At 40.7% G+C, this 17267-nt stretch overlaps 1 protein-coding gene across 1 annotated transcript in view; it reads right to left on the bottom strand.

The window, feature by feature from the left end:
* Positions 1-17267, bottom strand: part of LOC133388619 (heparan-alpha-glucosaminide N-acetyltransferase-like) — a 134536-nt gene that overhangs the window by 69242 nt on the left and 48027 nt on the right. The window contains exons 4-5 of the mRNA XM_061634578.1: positions 16632-16758; positions 11130-11216 (exon numbers count right to left, since the gene is read on the bottom strand). Coding sequence (XP_061490562.1) covers positions 11130-11216; positions 16632-16758 — 214 coding nt within the window. The remainder of the gene's footprint in view (positions 1-11129; positions 11217-16631; positions 16759-17267) is intronic.

Here is a 17267-nt window from a genome sequence, read left to right as displayed (position 1 = left end):
AAGGAAGGGTAATCTAGACTTTGAGGTTTCTTGGAAAATCCATGGCTTGGATGCAGAGATGTCTGGATCCAAAGGCACTTTCATTTGTGCAAGACAGCTCTGCTGAATCCCCTGATTTTCCTGTCCTACTACAGCAACCCTGTATCCCATCGCCACACTGTTCTAGAGGGCCTGTTAACTCTCAGGAGCAGCTTTTGGGACAGTGCAGGGGGATTAATTAATTAATTAATTAGATTTGTTAGATGCCCATCTGGCAGAGGTTAATCTGCCACTTTGGGTGACTTACAACCAAAGTACATTTCATATAAACATAATCAAAATCCTAAAAATTAGAAATTAAAAAATAAAAGCTTAAACATTTAAACCCCCCAAGATCTGCAATCTGCCAGCCTAAATTTGAGTTTAAACCCCACAAGAACTGCAATCTGCCAGCCTAATCCCCTTCCCACGCCTGGGTAAAGAGCCAGGTCTTCAAGGTCCGCCAAAAGCATAGCAGGGAGGGGGCCTGACGGAGGTCAGTTGGCAACAAATTCCAAAGCATAGAAGCCACAATAGAAAAGGCTCTAGACCTTGTCCTCACCAACCTCGCCTCTTTTACTGGAGGTATAAGAAGTGAGCCATTCAAGGATCTTGTAAACCGGCGCCCCTGGTGCAAATGAAGGCGACTCTTTAAATAGAGTGGGCCGGCCTCATGAAGAGCCTTATGAGTTAAAGCCAGGATCTTAAATTTGGCCCGGGCAACCACAGGTAGCCAGTGCAATTCCTTAAGGACTGGGGTGAAATGGTCACAGCGGCGACTGCCCTTAATGTAGGGAGGGAGGAGTCGGGAAAACATCACTGCACAAGTGGAGTTCCACTCACCAACCTCTACATCCAGCCCACTGTCTTTCTCACAATTAGAAACATTTCTCACTGGTTACATTTAATGATTTGCAGAATTGAAAACCATCATTCAGCCATTTGAGGATCATAGGCAAAAATGATTAGACTGACTATTTTGCCCTAAGTGAATAATGAGCTCCCTATGGCTGCTTTCACACATGGGGCTAATAGCGCTAGTTTAACAGATTAAAAATCTAGCGCTTCGTTCTGGATTTCAAAAATCCCTTTCACACTGCAGTACCAATATAGCGGCATTTCACGCAATGGTCTTTCACACAGCACTCTCACCTACCGCGGCCATTAGAAGACTGCTTCTTTTCCCGCCTTTTCTGTTCAAAAGCTCTGCTTGTTTCTTCTGCGTGGGGGGGTTGAAAGAGGCACGATCGCGATCAGCTGAGGGGTGCGGTAGCGCAGCAGCAGAGGCTCTGGTTGAGCACAAGCAGCAGCAGCACAGGCTGCTCTCAGGAGCAGCTGGGATCGGGTAGGAGGTGCCGCGGTGGCAGCGCAGCAGCACGCGAAGGCTGCATGCTGGGACGGCTGTTGGTAAGGGTGGGAACGCGCTGCATGCTGGGATGGCTGTCAGGTGAGCAGCGGCAGCTAGCTTAAAACTCCCACAATCTTCCGGGTTCCCAGCCTGCTATCGGAATTTTTCTGGTATCATTTATTGTGGAAATTAGCGCTAAACTTCCACTACCTTCCACCAGAATTCCGGAGCTACCCGTTATGTCATGTGAAAGCTCAAATTTTATGCGCAATTTAACAGGAAATAAATCATCAGAATAATGGAATAAAGTGCAGTGTGAAGCACCCTATGTCTATGGTAAGTATGTCTGGGCTTGGATTTGACTGCCTTATTGTTTTCAAGATTGTGGAATTCTGCATATTGAATATATGGGACAAAATCTTGTCCTGATTGTAGCTGATGGGAATTTTGTTTTAATGTTGGTGGGAAGACAGTATTACAGTCATGGTAATTGGCAAGGCTGAAGTGGCAATGAGGCTGTGCTCTGTTAATCAGCAGTTTTCACTCAACAGCTATTCACAAGTGTGCGAAAAATTATCCTTTCCATATGCCTTAATAATAACCCCAATTTCTGTGCTTGGGGAGTGTGAGTGAAAGTTTTTGCCTGTTTAGCTTTAGCACAGACACCACTTGACTGTAGCTGATAGGAGTATAGATTTTTAAATAAGATTTCCTTTTTTTTTTACAATAATTTTTATTCAAATTTTCATAAAACATACAAAACAAAATCATAAAACATTCAAAGACAAAAAACAAAACAAAACAAAAATGATTAAACAAAAAAATAAAATGTTGACTTCCCATTTATCGCAGATCAAATCAGTTATAGGTCTACAATATATAACAATCCTGTCTCTTAAATTATATTATAAAATCACTTTCCTCCTGTAGTTATCTTAATTAATCATCAAATCTCATAAACATTACTTTATTCTTTCCACAAAAAGTCAAAGAGAGGTTTCAATTCTTTAAGAAATATATCTATCAATTTTTCTCCTAATAAACATGTCGATTAATCCATCTCGTTAATAATAATAATAACCTTATTGTCATAACCATAGTCCAAATAAACATATCGATTAATCCATCTCATCAAAATCTGTTAGGTCCAATAATTTCAATAGCCATTATTCCATTATCCATATTAATTCCATCTTCCATCTTCAATAGTCCTGTTAAGTCCAGTAATTTCAGTGTCCAATCTTCCATTATCAGTATTTCATAATAATCTTGCTGTCATAACCATAGTCATATAATAAGAGTCTGATGGGAATTTCCTCTATCCCAAATATTTTCTTGCCATCAATTCTGAATAAGTTGCTGAAATATTGTTGTAAAGTCATATCTCTGTTCTTCTTTTTTACAAAATGCACTGGCTCATCTCTTGAGAGTTTTTCCATTGTCACATGGCTGCAGTTAATTCCATATATTTTCTCTATATCAAGCTCCATCACGTCATTCCAGTCCAGAAGATTATCCAAGCCATTGATAACTTTATCTCTAATATCTTCATTAATTTCTTCAGAGATAACGTTAAATTCCAAACAGTAGATTTTATTTCTAATATCCATAAACTCCAGATCTTTTCCCAATTCCACATTTGTTCCAATCTCCAGGGCTTGTATCTTCCCTTTATTTTTTCTTTTCTCATCTCTGATCTCATTCTCCTCTCTCACAGGATCCCCTATTTCTTTAAGCTCCTGCGTCATTTTGCTCAGTTCCATTTTCAGCTCCTTACTGCCCTGTCGCAGGGTTTGTTTCGTTATCTCAATCTCATCCATTATTTTCTGAAACATAATTACTTCCAGATTCTCAGCCACTTTCTTGATTGCCATTTTTAAAACCACGAAAACAAAACAAAACAAAAATAAAGAAGAACCACTTCTTATTTCAGCAACAATTGGGTTAATATTCCAGGCTTGATGACATCACAGTATAAACAGAGCAGCCTGCCTTATCTCTCTATGTTCAAGAATACAAAACAAATTTAGTTCCCAGCATCAAAACAGTTAGTGGCGTCGTGAAGAAGCAGATTCGTCAAAATAAAATAGACCAAAAAGAGAATAGTCCCAGACAATATAATGTTCCTCGGAATAGAAATCCCTCTTCTGTTTATATCTTTAGAATGCACTTCCAGGACAGCTTTTTGCAATAGAAACAGAGATAAGCTGTTAATTTCGTGAATAACAGAGAAGAGTTATAGCTCACCCAGAAGTTCTTTAAAGCTGATTCATTTGACAAATCTCTTTTTGCTGCAACAATTTAAACCAAGTAAAAATAATAATAGAAAGAAGGGTGCTTGCCTGTTAGTCCGTTTTCTCTTTGAAGAAAAGATAAACGTATCACATTAATCAGATAGAGCTTGTTCGGAAGTCCGTCCGGCATTGCTGGCTGGACCTTTTCTCATAAATTAATGAAATCCAGTCCTCCCAACAAAAACAGGCTTTTGAGGTTGATCTCTACGTTTCTCCCTGCCCGGGAGAAATTTCATCAGTCAAAAAAAAAATGTTCTGACTGATTTATATCTGAATAAGCTTCTTTTGAGGCGGGAGCCCATCTCAAAAGCAGGCACAAGCGAAGTCACCCTTCCCGGAAGTCAGATTTTTAAAAAAGATTTCCTATAGCAACAAATTTATCCAAGTTCAAGTCATTATCCTAGAGTACTCCCTCTTGACTTTAGCACAGTTTCTCTGGAAAAAAGGGGTTAGAAGACTGCAAATTTTGCAAAAAATATATATATGAGATTTTTGTCTCCATGGAAAAAACAATGTATAATAATTAGTATTGGCATGATTTAGTTAGATGAGTTTCCTTATGTGATCACAATGTTGCTAAAACTATGATTGCTTCTTTATCAGTCAGTAAACTTTTAAAATCAGAACATGACTTCTGAGGTGTGCTATTTGGAGGGCCAAACCAGATGTGTGTGTGTTTAAGAAACATAAGCTTGTCCTTTTAACTATAAAATTTGTGTGTGTGTTAACATTTTATAGCAAACAGAGTGCAGAGAGGAGGGCAGCATGACATTCCCATCCGTCGCACACTGTGTTTCATTGCTTTAAGTAGTTTCCCTCCGGTCCAGCTCACTTCCAATAACTGAGCTCAGCTATAAGGGAAAATGACTTATATTAACAGATTATGGCACAGTAAGCCAGGTGTCAGGACAGAATTTGCGCTCTGATCCTGCATGCTCCTTTTAAAATGAAAAGTAGGCCTTTCCATCCTCACTTTTGTAGCCAAGTATGCAAGTGAGTGTTAAATAATACTCACTGACATCCAGTAGAATGCAGGCCATAAATTTGGGATGGAGTGGAATTCCACCCTAACCAGAATCTGCACTGGAACCATGGGTTGTGTTTGAAGCAGAAGTCCATAAATATTACTTTCTTTCAATGTTGATAGACCACACTTTCATAAAAATACAGCAAGGTGGTATACAACATAAAAACACAACATTACAATAAGATCAATAAAATCATCAAAAAATGCTGGTTGGAAAAAGAAATTCATGTTTCAAAGGTCTCTCTGAATAATAGTTTTCAAAAGATGTCTACAAGAAGGCAGGGGTGATACTTGCTGGCAAGGAATTCCACAGGGCAGGCCCTGCCACAGTAAAGACTTGGTCCCTGGGTAAAGGCCAACCAAACATCAAGGGCATGGGGGATCACCAAAAGTGCCCCATCAGAGGGTCTCAGTGACTAAGGTGGAGAGTAAGGAATCAGGTGGTCATTAGCGTACTTTGAGCCAAAGTTATTTAGGGCTTTGGGAATTAACACAACAAGCTTGAACCTGGCTTGGCAGCAAATTAGCAAACAGTATACCTCTCTCAGCAAAGGAGTAACAAATTGCCAGTAACTTGCTCCTGTGAGCAGTTTGGCTGCTACATTTTGCACTAATTGCAGCTTCCAGACAAGATACAAGGGCCACCCCACATAAAGCATGTTACAGTGATCAGTCTTGAGGTTACCAATGCATGGACTACTGTGGTTAGGCTATTCCAGTCCAAGAATGGTCATAGCTGGCATACTAGCTGAAGCTAGCAGAAGGCACCCCTAGCCACAGAAGTCACTCAGCCTTTAGTGACAAAGATGGATCAAGGAGTACCCCCACGCTGCAGACCTGCTCCTTCAGAGGGAGTGCAACCCTGTCCAGAACAGGCAATTTGACCTATCTCCCAGACACAGGAACAAAGTATCTGCCTTTCCAGCATTCAAGCTCAGTTTATTGACCCTCATCCAGACCACAACTGCATCTCCTGATTCAAATGCCATGGAGAAACAGAGTTTGGTATCATCAGCGTACTGAAGATACTTTACTCCAAAACTCCTAAAGACTGCTCTCAATGGCTAAATAGCATCAGGAACAGAATAGTGCCCACAGAACTGTGCCACTGAATCTGATACACAAATACTGTGTGTGTGTGTGTGTGTCGGAATACTAACACCAGCATACAAAGCATACATCTCACGCCTGGATGCCTCTATGTGCAGCAAGTAAATTGTTAAGAGAGCCTTAATGTTTCATTTGTGCCTGCCTATAGCGTTCTGCTGGAACAGATAGCAAATAATTCCACTACACTGATAACAACTACCAACAGGAAGTTGTCTCTGTTATTAGCAGTGAGGTTTGCTGTCATAATAGGTCAGGCCAGATCACTAACTGTGCAGCTATTTCTTCAGGAATATGAGGATTTTAGCAGTCAAACTGAAGGCTTGTTTTACCTCACCAATTCCAGCAGGAGCTAAAATGTTCAAAGGAATATATGATGTGAAGAAGGGCAAAAATAAAATCCGAAATTGTGATGATTAATGCACCGTTTTTCACAATCACAGCTTTACAATGCTGAAGTTATTTGCCACAACACAAAAATCTCAGCATTACCATAGAGAACTCCCCCAGTTAACTTAAATGGCTGAATAAGTAAAATGTCCTACAAAACTACCCCATAAAGCACTGGTTGAGTGCAGTCCATCATAGAGTTTTCAGCACATCTCACGATCTTTGCTGCATTAAAAGTTTTGCAAACTTCAAGAATGCATTTTTAATAGTCCAACTTTAATAGTCAGACATCAGACTGAATAAAATACAGTCTAATTTCTCTCAGAAAGAAGAAATCAGCACAGCTGCCAAATGGAAAACCTCATCATTATCAAACAGAAATCACACCTAATTAAGCAAGTGTCTTATATCAGTCATGCAGACCTAGATACAGCTAAGGGGCATGTGTGTTCAGAAGTAGGCAGATAAGGGACAGTGTGCAATTAGGTACTGCACATGAGGTTTCCTCCCTGAGCCAGATCTAGTCAGAAAATTGGTGAGAGCACCAAGTAGCTGTTCAGGAGTGGAGGTTTGGGTTTTGTCCTTCTTCATACTCCATCCCTTGAGCGGCCGATTGGTGTTGTCAGTGATTATCTATGAGCTAGGCACAGAGCCTACTGCAAACAATTGTAGCAGCATCAGGGCAATTGTTTGCCAGGCTCAAAATGAATCCCTCCCATTGGATACACTTCCAAATCTGTTGTACAAATAAGCCACAGATATTTCTCAATCATTCCATGAGCCTGAAGCCCTGCTTTCAACTTCACAGGATTTCTCAGAAGCATTTGCCAATGGATTTGCTTGCAGAGTCAGTTATGCTGTGATAGCAATCTCTGAATTCATTTCAACTTCTGATTTGTTTACATATTCAAGGAGCAAACCAAAGGTTTTTGAGATCCGAGAGCCATGTTTTCATCCTACCATTGCGTAAATAATGCCAGACATGTGATCCCCAGTGCATGAAGTTCACAATCCTACAGAAAAATGGAATGATCCGAGTGCAGCAGAAATATCCTATAATTCCTTGTTATCTCAGGACAACAACCCTGAGCTAAAAGGTGGTGCATAACAGTCCTACACAGAACTTATGCACATGTATCTAATTACAGGAGTAGTCCTGTGTTTCAGAAATAATTAGAAACAATGTATATTGAGGCTCTGCAGTGATACTGAGAATATATATATAGCAAAATAAATATTTCCAACAATATTACTTCTTTGCCCTTCTTTCCGGCTTTCCAAAGTGGTGAATTTGAAAATTCACCCACCCCTAAGAAGTTTTGCTTTGTACTATAAGTACCCTTCTTCACACTAAGCGAGCTTCCAGACTGTTGCTATTTTTGAGTGGAATTCAATCACATTCAGGCAAATTCAGATTGCACATTTAAAGTTCATTTGAATTCTTGAGCTACAAACCTGCTTTCCCCCGCCCCAAATCGGACTTTTGTGATAAGGAAAGTGATGGAAAAATACATTGAAAAATGTGCAACATCATCTGTCTGTTCAGAATGAATGCTTACTAAATAGGTTGTCTGAAAGCAACCTTAGCAATTTTAATACTAGATTACTGAACCTGCTTTGCATCTCCAGTTAAAAAGATCAGGTGGTACATGATATGAAAGTTTCTGCTTGAGACTTTGAAGAGCCACTGCATATTAGATGGACAAATAGTCTGGCCTAGTATATGTTCCTGTTTCACATTCACAGAGATCTCACGTGTACTTTTCCTTCCCTGAACTCATGGAAGCTGATTACAACCAACTTTGAAAAGCTCTCCTTTAACAGCAATAATTGGTTAAGACCGAAGTCTCAATACCCTGCTGGATTCAAAAACCACTCAGCAAATTACACAGCAAACATCTGCAGGGAATTGTACCCTGCACCATGATGACAGGCAGCAGCTGTCCTGAAGGAGGGCTCCACTGAAAGGGTCCTGAGAGCAAATGGGGAACAATAGGGGGAAATTAGCCTCTCAGACTTGTGGGGTAATCCTCTCTCTGTCTCTCCCAGCTGACAGACCTGACACCTCATAGAAACCTGAGAATTAACTGTGCTTATAAAATTAGGGAACAAGAGTCCCATAAAGTTGTAATGAGCTTTGGGTTTCAAAATTCTACAGGTAACTAGCCTCGGACCAAGCAAGTCATAAAAGACTCCTTAAAAAGCAGCTTTTCCATGTATTTATAGAAACCCGCATTTTCAAACACTTCAGACAAAAGAGGCTGTGCTTTTTATTTGGTTTCTTTGTGTTCTCATGATGTACAGCATCTGTTAAACACAAATTAATGTTTTGTTTTAAAAATGTTACAAACATGCAGGTTTTTTCTTTCCATTAAAAAAAAACACACCCCTCTGTTATCAGTCCATTGTGGGCTTATATACAAAACAGTTGGACATCTTTACTCTCATAAACTCACTTCACAGGCAATACTAAGGGAGCAGGTCACGTACTTGTAGTCATTACTATCACAGTAAAAGGTCCCCACAAGCTATTTGTTGTGCAACTTTGTTTCTCACAGGAGTAGCTATGTCAACGTTTGTTGCAGCAAAAATGACAAAGGGCAGCTCAAAAACTAACAAATTGATGATGGCATCTGATGAGATGGACTTTAGTTAGGGATGGGGGAGAAATTTGATTCAGTATGCATTTAAAGACGAACTTACCTAATTTGTACTTTCTGAAACTATATGCAAAATGAAACAGCCATCTTTCAAAATTTGCACTGTTCCGAATTTTACAGTGCAATTCTCCAGCCAAGTAATGTGTACAAAAATGTATACACTAGGGTCAAGTGTGCACAGAAATGCATATGGATGTGAAAATCACATACAAAAATGGATTGTATTGGGAAAATTTCTTTATCCACAATCAACTTGTTAGTCTTTAAGGCAGTCTTTTCCAGCTGGTGTGCCTCCAGATGTTGTTGGACCACAACTCCCATCAGCCTCAGCCAGCATTGCCAGGAAAGATGGGAGTTGTGGTCCAACAACATCTGGAGGCACACTGATTGGGAAAGGCTGCTTTACGGTGTCACAAGGCTCTTTGTTTCTTTTCCCATATGGAAAATGTTACCCTGGAGTGAAACATTCACAAGGATTTTTCAGGAAAGATTCAAAATTAGAATACTATATTCTTCAAGATCTTTGCTTGCAGATTATTCCTTCAACGTCTGTTTTTCTGGACCCAAAGAATACCAGGTGGTAATCCATTTTTAAAGGTCAACACGGCAAGTCTGAAGCTAGCTAGTATATGAATGGGGGACTACTGGGAAATTCCATGGCAGCAGCTCTGTCTTTGTTTGAGGAAAGATGGTTTAGAATATCAAAGAACAAATTTATTTACAATCCATTTTTTAATGAAACTCTGTAGAGGAAAAACTGTTGCTTCATAATTGGCCCCAAAATAAATTTTGACCAACGCGCTTGAGGATATGCTGTTCTAGAATAAGAACTGTGAATTCACGGTTCCCCTTTTGGAACCACTTACTCCAGCCTTTCCTCCATCAGACTAACAGATAAATCCCTTTGGCCCCTGTGGTCTGGTTCTGACACAACACGGAGACAGATTTCATTCCCAGGGAAAGCTATAGTGGGAACAGAGTGTACCATCACTGCTTCACCAGGGATATGCTTTCTAAGGGTCAAGCTACACACGATTCTCAGCCATGTAATTGTTTTTCCAAAGAGTTTTTTTTTAATACCCAAAGCAGCTGCAGGAAGTACATGCGTGTGGGGGGAAGGGGTGGCAGCACTTTCTTTCACCCATCTGAGTTGCATTTTGCTCCATGGAGGAAAAGATTAGTATCTGGCCTGTGTCTTTTCCCCAGGAGGACAAAAAGGCAGTTCAGCACAGGGTAATATCAATGAGAACAAGCACCTGCAGGTAAAGGGATAAGCAGCCACTTTCTCCCAGCATGAACATGTATTCCAGATTGTTGCTCCCTATAGTGGCTATGGGTAAAAACTCACAAAAAACCCAACCTCAGGGAAAACATCCACATGGCTAAGCATCACGCACAGTTTGATGCTGGCATACAATGTTGTTCCATGCATCTGCCCCTCCTCCATAGCTCCAAAACCATCTGCACCCTCTGTTAAAACACTACCACCTGCTTGTTCTTGTCCCTAAACTCCTGTTCTTTCCCACCCATGTATAGAAGGATATATTTGCCAGAAACAGCACTCCAAGTGTCAGGGACTCCAGGGCTTCATCCAACAAGCTCCTGGCCTTCAGGAGGCCATGTCTACCCTAGAATGTGAATGTCTGATCTAGTCACAGGACCCATCTTTGGTCACATGGGAGTGTGCAAAATTCATCCCTGCAATAGGCAAGCAGATCAAAGTCCCCGGATTGGCCAGGTCTGATATAAATATTAAAAGTTTACCCTTCTGCCCTTCTCTGATCAACAAAGCAGTACCTTCTGCTTACTGCACTTCAACGACCAGTTTTTCCCAGCTTCAGCATCTTACTTCAGACACCTGTCACAATCTACATTCGGTACAGTCACCTTTGATCCTTGATCACCAGCCCAGGAACAGAATGCCAACCTAACTAGTCTGTATGACAACTCTTGTCCGTATGAGAATACTTATGTCTGTCATATAGGTCTAAAGGTTTCTGGTGGCTTCAAATAGCTCCCTACAGCTCCTCAAACTGGTCCTAATACTACTACCTGCCTGTCACACACATACAGAACCAACTAAGCTGAGGCAGGCATCTATCCTACAGTGATAGGATAAATGTCTGACAACCTAGCTCCCCATGGCTATCACTGTGTGAGATGAAGAAAATATGGTCATCTGGATCCAATAGAACTTTATGCATACAGTGCATTAACCACAACACTTTTAACACATCAAACAAGCAGGCAACTACAGCTCACATCTGGTGCTCCATTGCCATTACCTGAAGTCCAAAGAATGCCATCACAATAGAGTTGATTGTACCCAAAATGCCTTCAGGATCAAAAGGTTGAGTAGTTTTGTATAGCTCCTAACAAAAGAGAACACATTGCTTAAATTACTCAAAGCTTCCAAGATCTAAAGCAGCAGGCATCCTCCCAATATGCAGTATACCAGATCACAGAACAAATGTCGGTCACATCAGACAGTGTGTTCATATATCTACATAGACTCACTGTCTTCAAGATCTATATCTATGCATTGTATCAGATGCAGTCATTAACACATGAAGTTCAGAGTTAGTCACCCCATTTGTTCATTTATCCTGTGCCAAAAAAATGGTAAAAAAATAATAAAAATTTAAATCTCATTTCTATACCAAAGTCATCTAAATCTGTAGTCATTATACAAATACAAATTTAATATAATTTTTGCTTCATTTCTCTCCCTCATCCCATTTATTAAGCTAGAATGAAAGCAATAACATTGAGAATAAGCAGTCGTCACACAAGCTGTAACACAGGTAAAAGCTAGTATACTATAGAGGTTAAGAAAAATGAGCTGCACCTCATTGAATTTATTTAACCAGGAGGGGGGGGAATTAGAAGTCAGGAAGCACCATTGGAAAAATAAGGTGGACAAGTACAAGTACAGAAATTGACCATTTTTAACCTATGTGACTGGAGAACAAGAATTGTCACATCTCCCAAGCACAAGACAGTCAAGGGTAATAGCACACCCTTTCCTGCACACCTTAAATATTTTAAGGAAGGAAAGGACAGTAAACTCATTTGAAAGCTACAGAGACTTTTTCCCCCAACTGAATATGTGGTACGTAATCCCCACCTCGAGTCAAGCTTTGTGATCCATGTACCTTCTTCTGGATTTATATATACCTTGCTGGAAGGTGCAAAAGTTGAATCCATGTCTTTCTCAAGCTCTGAAGAGCAGATACTTTTTACAAGCAAGTGCTTACTTTAATTTTTTTTAAAAACACACCCAAATCTGTATGCCAATCACTTGAATGTATCCAGAATACTGGAAGCTAATGAGTGACTGGTTGAGCAGCTGCTGATGTCACAATGGGCATAGCTCACAGAGGCCTCAACAAGCTGCCCACAGAAATAGCAGACTACTTATAGTTATGAGATACTTATAGTTGAGAGACACACGTTACCCTTTGCCACAAGGTGTCTGCTTTTAAACCCTTAGGAGGCTGACAGCAACCATACGGGAAGCTGATAACCTGCAACATCCAACTTTATGATGAGGGAATACTACTTACTATATACTCTACCACCCCAACTTTATTACAGATTTCTTGGGCACAGCAAAATTGACTTTACTCTCACTGAGTGCCAGCTCCAAGGGATGCCATGAAGATGTATAATTTGTAAAATTTCAAACAAAGAGTGCATATTGACATTTGCGGAAGATTTGAGAAAAATAACCATGTTTTCACAGAATAGTAGAGTTGGAAGTGGCCTTTAAGGCCAACCCCCTGCTCAATGCAGGAATCCAACTGAAAGCACAGTGTCAACTAAATGCAGAACCTCTTCCTCATTTCCTTTTACTGCACAAGAACAGGTCCCCTCTCAACTCCTTCCAGCTTTACATTTCAACTCATACCACACACACTAGACAGTGGGGAACATGGGCAATTTCAGGACAAAAACCAGGAACCCATATCCTCAATGGGGTTTATACTGCTTCAAGAAGGGTTTTCTCAAAGAGAAATGTGGTGCAGCTTTCAGCAAATGAGTACTTATGCAAAGGCTTGTGCATCCAGTCAAACTACTAACGAATGATTATTCAACATTGGACCAAAATGCCAGTTAGAGCAAGGCAACCCACAGATAATGAAGGCTGGCATGTGGAAAGATGGAACTATCAGCAGAAAGGAGAGGTTTGGTACATCTTATTAGCTCCCCCTTCGGCTGTAGTCATTGTGCAATGAGCATATGGCAGATGGTATGCAGCCTCAGAGAAACAGAGTATCAAGCAACATAACCAGATATTTCCACAGGAAACTATAGAGCAGGGATGGGGAACCTGTCGGCCTGCAAATGTTGTTGGACTCCAACTCACATCAGCCCCAGCCAGATGGCCCGTAGTCAGGGACAATGGGAGTTTTAGATCATCGACATCTGGAAGCCCACAGGTTAAGAACCTGAGAATATTTTACATGGCTTTACTGTGTGTGTGTGTTTATAAGTTTGAGTGAAGTTCTGTTTGTTGCTTTCAAAACTGTCTTATATATATATATATATATATATATATATATATATATATAAATAAATAAATAAATGTAATTGTGATTAACCAAACAGAGATTTGTATTATATTAACAAAAAGTTTCAGCTTCCGCCTTCATCAGCTGCCAACATACAAATGCTGCTACCAAGGTGGCAGTTATAGAGCTTTGAGGATGGAATGCTCAGAGGGGCTTCATTTGCAGAAGCTAAGTAGTGGTGGTACTGTCCTCCAGGTTCAGGCCATGTGGTGCCAATGTGTCCAGAGAGTAAATGCAAAAGTTCTCCCTTTTGGTCAATGCTGCTGGATCTGCTGGCATCTCTATCGCTGTTATGGAAAAGTCCAACAGGCTGTGACCCTCAATGTTAAAATGCTTTGCAACTGGTTGCTCCACTTTTTTTGTCAAAATTGCCGACTTGTAGTTCCTGAAGCGCATGCGTAGGTCAGTTGTGGTCTTTCCTACATATTGGATATGACATCCTGGTCTTTTGCACTCGATGATGTAAACTATATTGCAGGACCTGCAGGTGATGTTCTGTTTGATGTAATAGGTCCTGCCTGTCCTAGTGCTTGTAAAAGTGGCTGTCTCCCTGAGGTACACACAGGTGATACAGCGTTTGGAGTGACAAGGATGAGACCCTGGATTGGTGATAGGTGGCTTAAGCACAGCTGTCACTAACAGTCTGCGCAAATTAGGAGGCTGGCGAAATGCTACAACAGGAGGCCTGCTGATGGCTCTAGCAAGATGTTCAGAGTTGGCCAGCAATGGGTAGCTCTCCCTGATTGCTCGGTGATAGTTAGGAGATGCTGGATGGAAATCTACCACAAATGGAATACATATATATGATGGTTAAAAACCTCTTTGATTTTTTTTATGAATCATGATATATAAATATTTTCATAAATAGATAAATATAAGAAAAGCCTGCTGGATCAGGCCAATGGCCCATCTAGTCTAGCACTGTGTTCTTTTCTCACAGACATATGGGAAACCCGCAAGCAGAATTTGAGCATAACACTCCCCCACCTGTGATTCCCAGTTGTGGTATGGAGAGGCATACTGCCTCCAACAGCAGAGGAAGAACGTAACATTGTGGCTAGTAGACAGATTCTCCATCCCTGCTATACAGAATGTAGTGCAGCCCTATTAAATATCACTTATACAACTGTTTTCACATCTTGTTTGCCATTACAATAACCCTGTGAGGTTGCTTAACATCATTTAACTTTTACAAATGATGTTGTGAGGAAAGATAAACTATCATATAAGCAAAGTACCATAGCTCCATAGCAGAGCACATCCTTCGCAGGTATGAGGTCCTTGGGTTATTTTGTGGCATTGGTAGTCAAAGGATGTGAGACAGAAAAACCAGCATGAAGACCCACAACTAGTCAGGACAAACAAATGTTCTAGGCTAGGTGAGTCACTGTTCTGATACAGGCTTGTATAAAGTCATTCAAAGAATTTCGTGCTAAGCAAGGATTGGAGCCAGTCTCCCACTCAGAGATCCTATACCAACACACTTCTCAGAGTTTCCTATAGCTCTGTGATCTTTATGTATCTGAAAATGCACTGTACGTCACTGCCTTTTGACAATGCCTATGTGCATAGTCCTACCCAATTCATTCCATGGACCAATTAAGCAAAACTGTATAGAGCAGCACTAAACCAACTTTTTTCCTGCAGTAAGAACCAGCACCTAGCTGTCCTTGAGGCAAATTTTGCCTCTCTCTCACTTGCCAATTCAGAGATAAAAGAGGGGTAAGGAGACAGCAGCCAATGTAGTTATAGGACTCACCAGCATAGCATTGTGACAGGGTTGGGCTCTTGGTTCCATGCTGCCACTCAGCCTCCTTTCACTGCTTTCTTCTCCATCTGTCTTTCTTTACTCCCATTGGCCAGCCACCCTTGTTCATTGCATCACACCAACAACCGGGCCCTTAATGTTCTAGAAGCCAACTGCCTTATCAGAATGGCAGGTGAAAGGGCAGGCTCATCACAGCCATCTTAGGGGAAACCTGATGGCTCATTACCCTATGCTCCTTTCTCAAAGTGTCTCTCTGAGAAAACTAGTTGCTGACTAAGGCCTCCAACATACGAGACAGAAAACATTTTTATTATCAGAGTTAGTAGTTCTGGTTTGCAGACAAGATGTCCCATGTTTGAAGACCTAAACATCACTGTGATACATAAGCTAATTTACTTATTTTTTCTACCTGTTCAATAATGGCCATCTGGTAGCCTGCTAGCCACATCCAGCCCTCAAGATATTTTAACAGGCCTCTGGCAGTTCTCCCAAGTTTAACTCAAGTCATAGGGAACACTGTCTTATTCTGAGTCAGGCTATTATTGGATCATCTAACTCAGTACTGTCTACACCGTCTACATTGAATGGCAGCACCTCTCCATGGTTTCAGACAGAGGGCACTCGAGGTCTACGTGGAGATCCCAGGGACTGAACCTGGGACTTTCTGATGCTCCACCACTGAAGTATGGTCCTTCCCCATAGTGAAGCTCACCCACAGCTTCATTTTTCAGGAAAAGAGAAATGATTTTAAGGCAGATGGTCCACGATGTAATGTTCCAGCTTCCTTCTGGATTTTGTATGTCACTTGCAAATGTATGTCAAATGATGCTTGAGCACTAACTGCAAAGCCAACTGCAAATGCCAACTTTTTATTATGGAGCACAACCATTTGTGAGTATAGTAAGTTATTTTGTACAGCAAAATATACGTTCTGGAGAATAAAGTGGCCTTAAAGAATACAGAAGTTAGAAACCCCTGATCTAGATATCCAACTACTTGAAAATTGTATTTAAAAGGAGATCAGTTTCCAGAGACCAGGAATGAGTGCTCTGTCAGAGTATTCTTAATACTCCAAGGTATTAAAACTTCATGAAAGATCTGGATCAGAGACAGGAGGACAGATGGAGTATTTGTCCAATTACATTGTGGTGTTCTTCCGATACTATTATATATAGAGGTAAATTCCAAAGAGCTGAGATTGCTTGTAAACTTCACTCTGAAACTCTTGGCTCTGAAACCATAACGTTGCTTTCATACTAGATTTTTCCATCCTCCAGGGGTAGGGGGAAAAATCAATATGATGATGGTGCCACAATAAATATTCCCTTTGTCTGGCTGCACCTGGCTAATATCAGATGATAATGTTCTCATATAAAAGCCAAAGGCAAGACAAGCCCACCACTTACAAACACTTCACCAAGCCAGTCCCAGAGACAACTGATTACCTTACATGTAGGGTACTGGTACATGTGCTCCTCTCCAAGCACCAACTTATCAATGTACCCTGCTGCACCGCCAGTACAGTTGGGGTATTTTCCATCATCTCCGATCCCTCCAGGGCCCAGGTAACCTCTGCAGAGAGAACACACAATATTAATTGCAGCTGACAGTTTTCCAAGCACTGGAACTGCTTTTTTTGTCACCAGACTGATACCAAGAATTTGAAAATGAATTAATGAGCTTAATTTCAATTCCTGAATAGCATTTACTACATATGCACCATTAAGTATAATGATCGTTTTGATCTTTGAAGGCCCCAAAGCCTCTGCTAATTCTGGCAACCACAGTTTTTGTTGTCTCTCTGATCTTCCCCCAGAATTGGATATAATTTTAAAAATGCATTAGAATAAGGCAATCTGAAAACATGCTTCTCTAATTGAGATGTACCATCTGCTGCAAAATATCTACAAAACACATCTCAGCTAATTCAAATGTTTGATGTGCCTTTGCTTTTTCCATCTCAGACAAACCATGGAGGATGGTATCATGATTGGAATATAAAATCAGTTTTATTGTGTCAATATTTACTGCACAGATTTAGTCCCAACAAAGCTGGATTTTTCCACAAACCAAATTTTTAG

This window comes from Rhineura floridana, chromosome 7, assembly GCF_030035675.1.
Source record: "Rhineura floridana isolate rRhiFlo1 chromosome 7, rRhiFlo1.hap2, whole genome shotgun sequence".
Taxonomy (NCBI): Eukaryota; Metazoa; Chordata; class Lepidosauria; order Squamata; family Rhineuridae; genus Rhineura; species Rhineura floridana.
The sequence above is the reverse complement of the archived record's forward strand: the minus strand, read 5'-3'. Positions and strand labels throughout refer to the sequence as shown.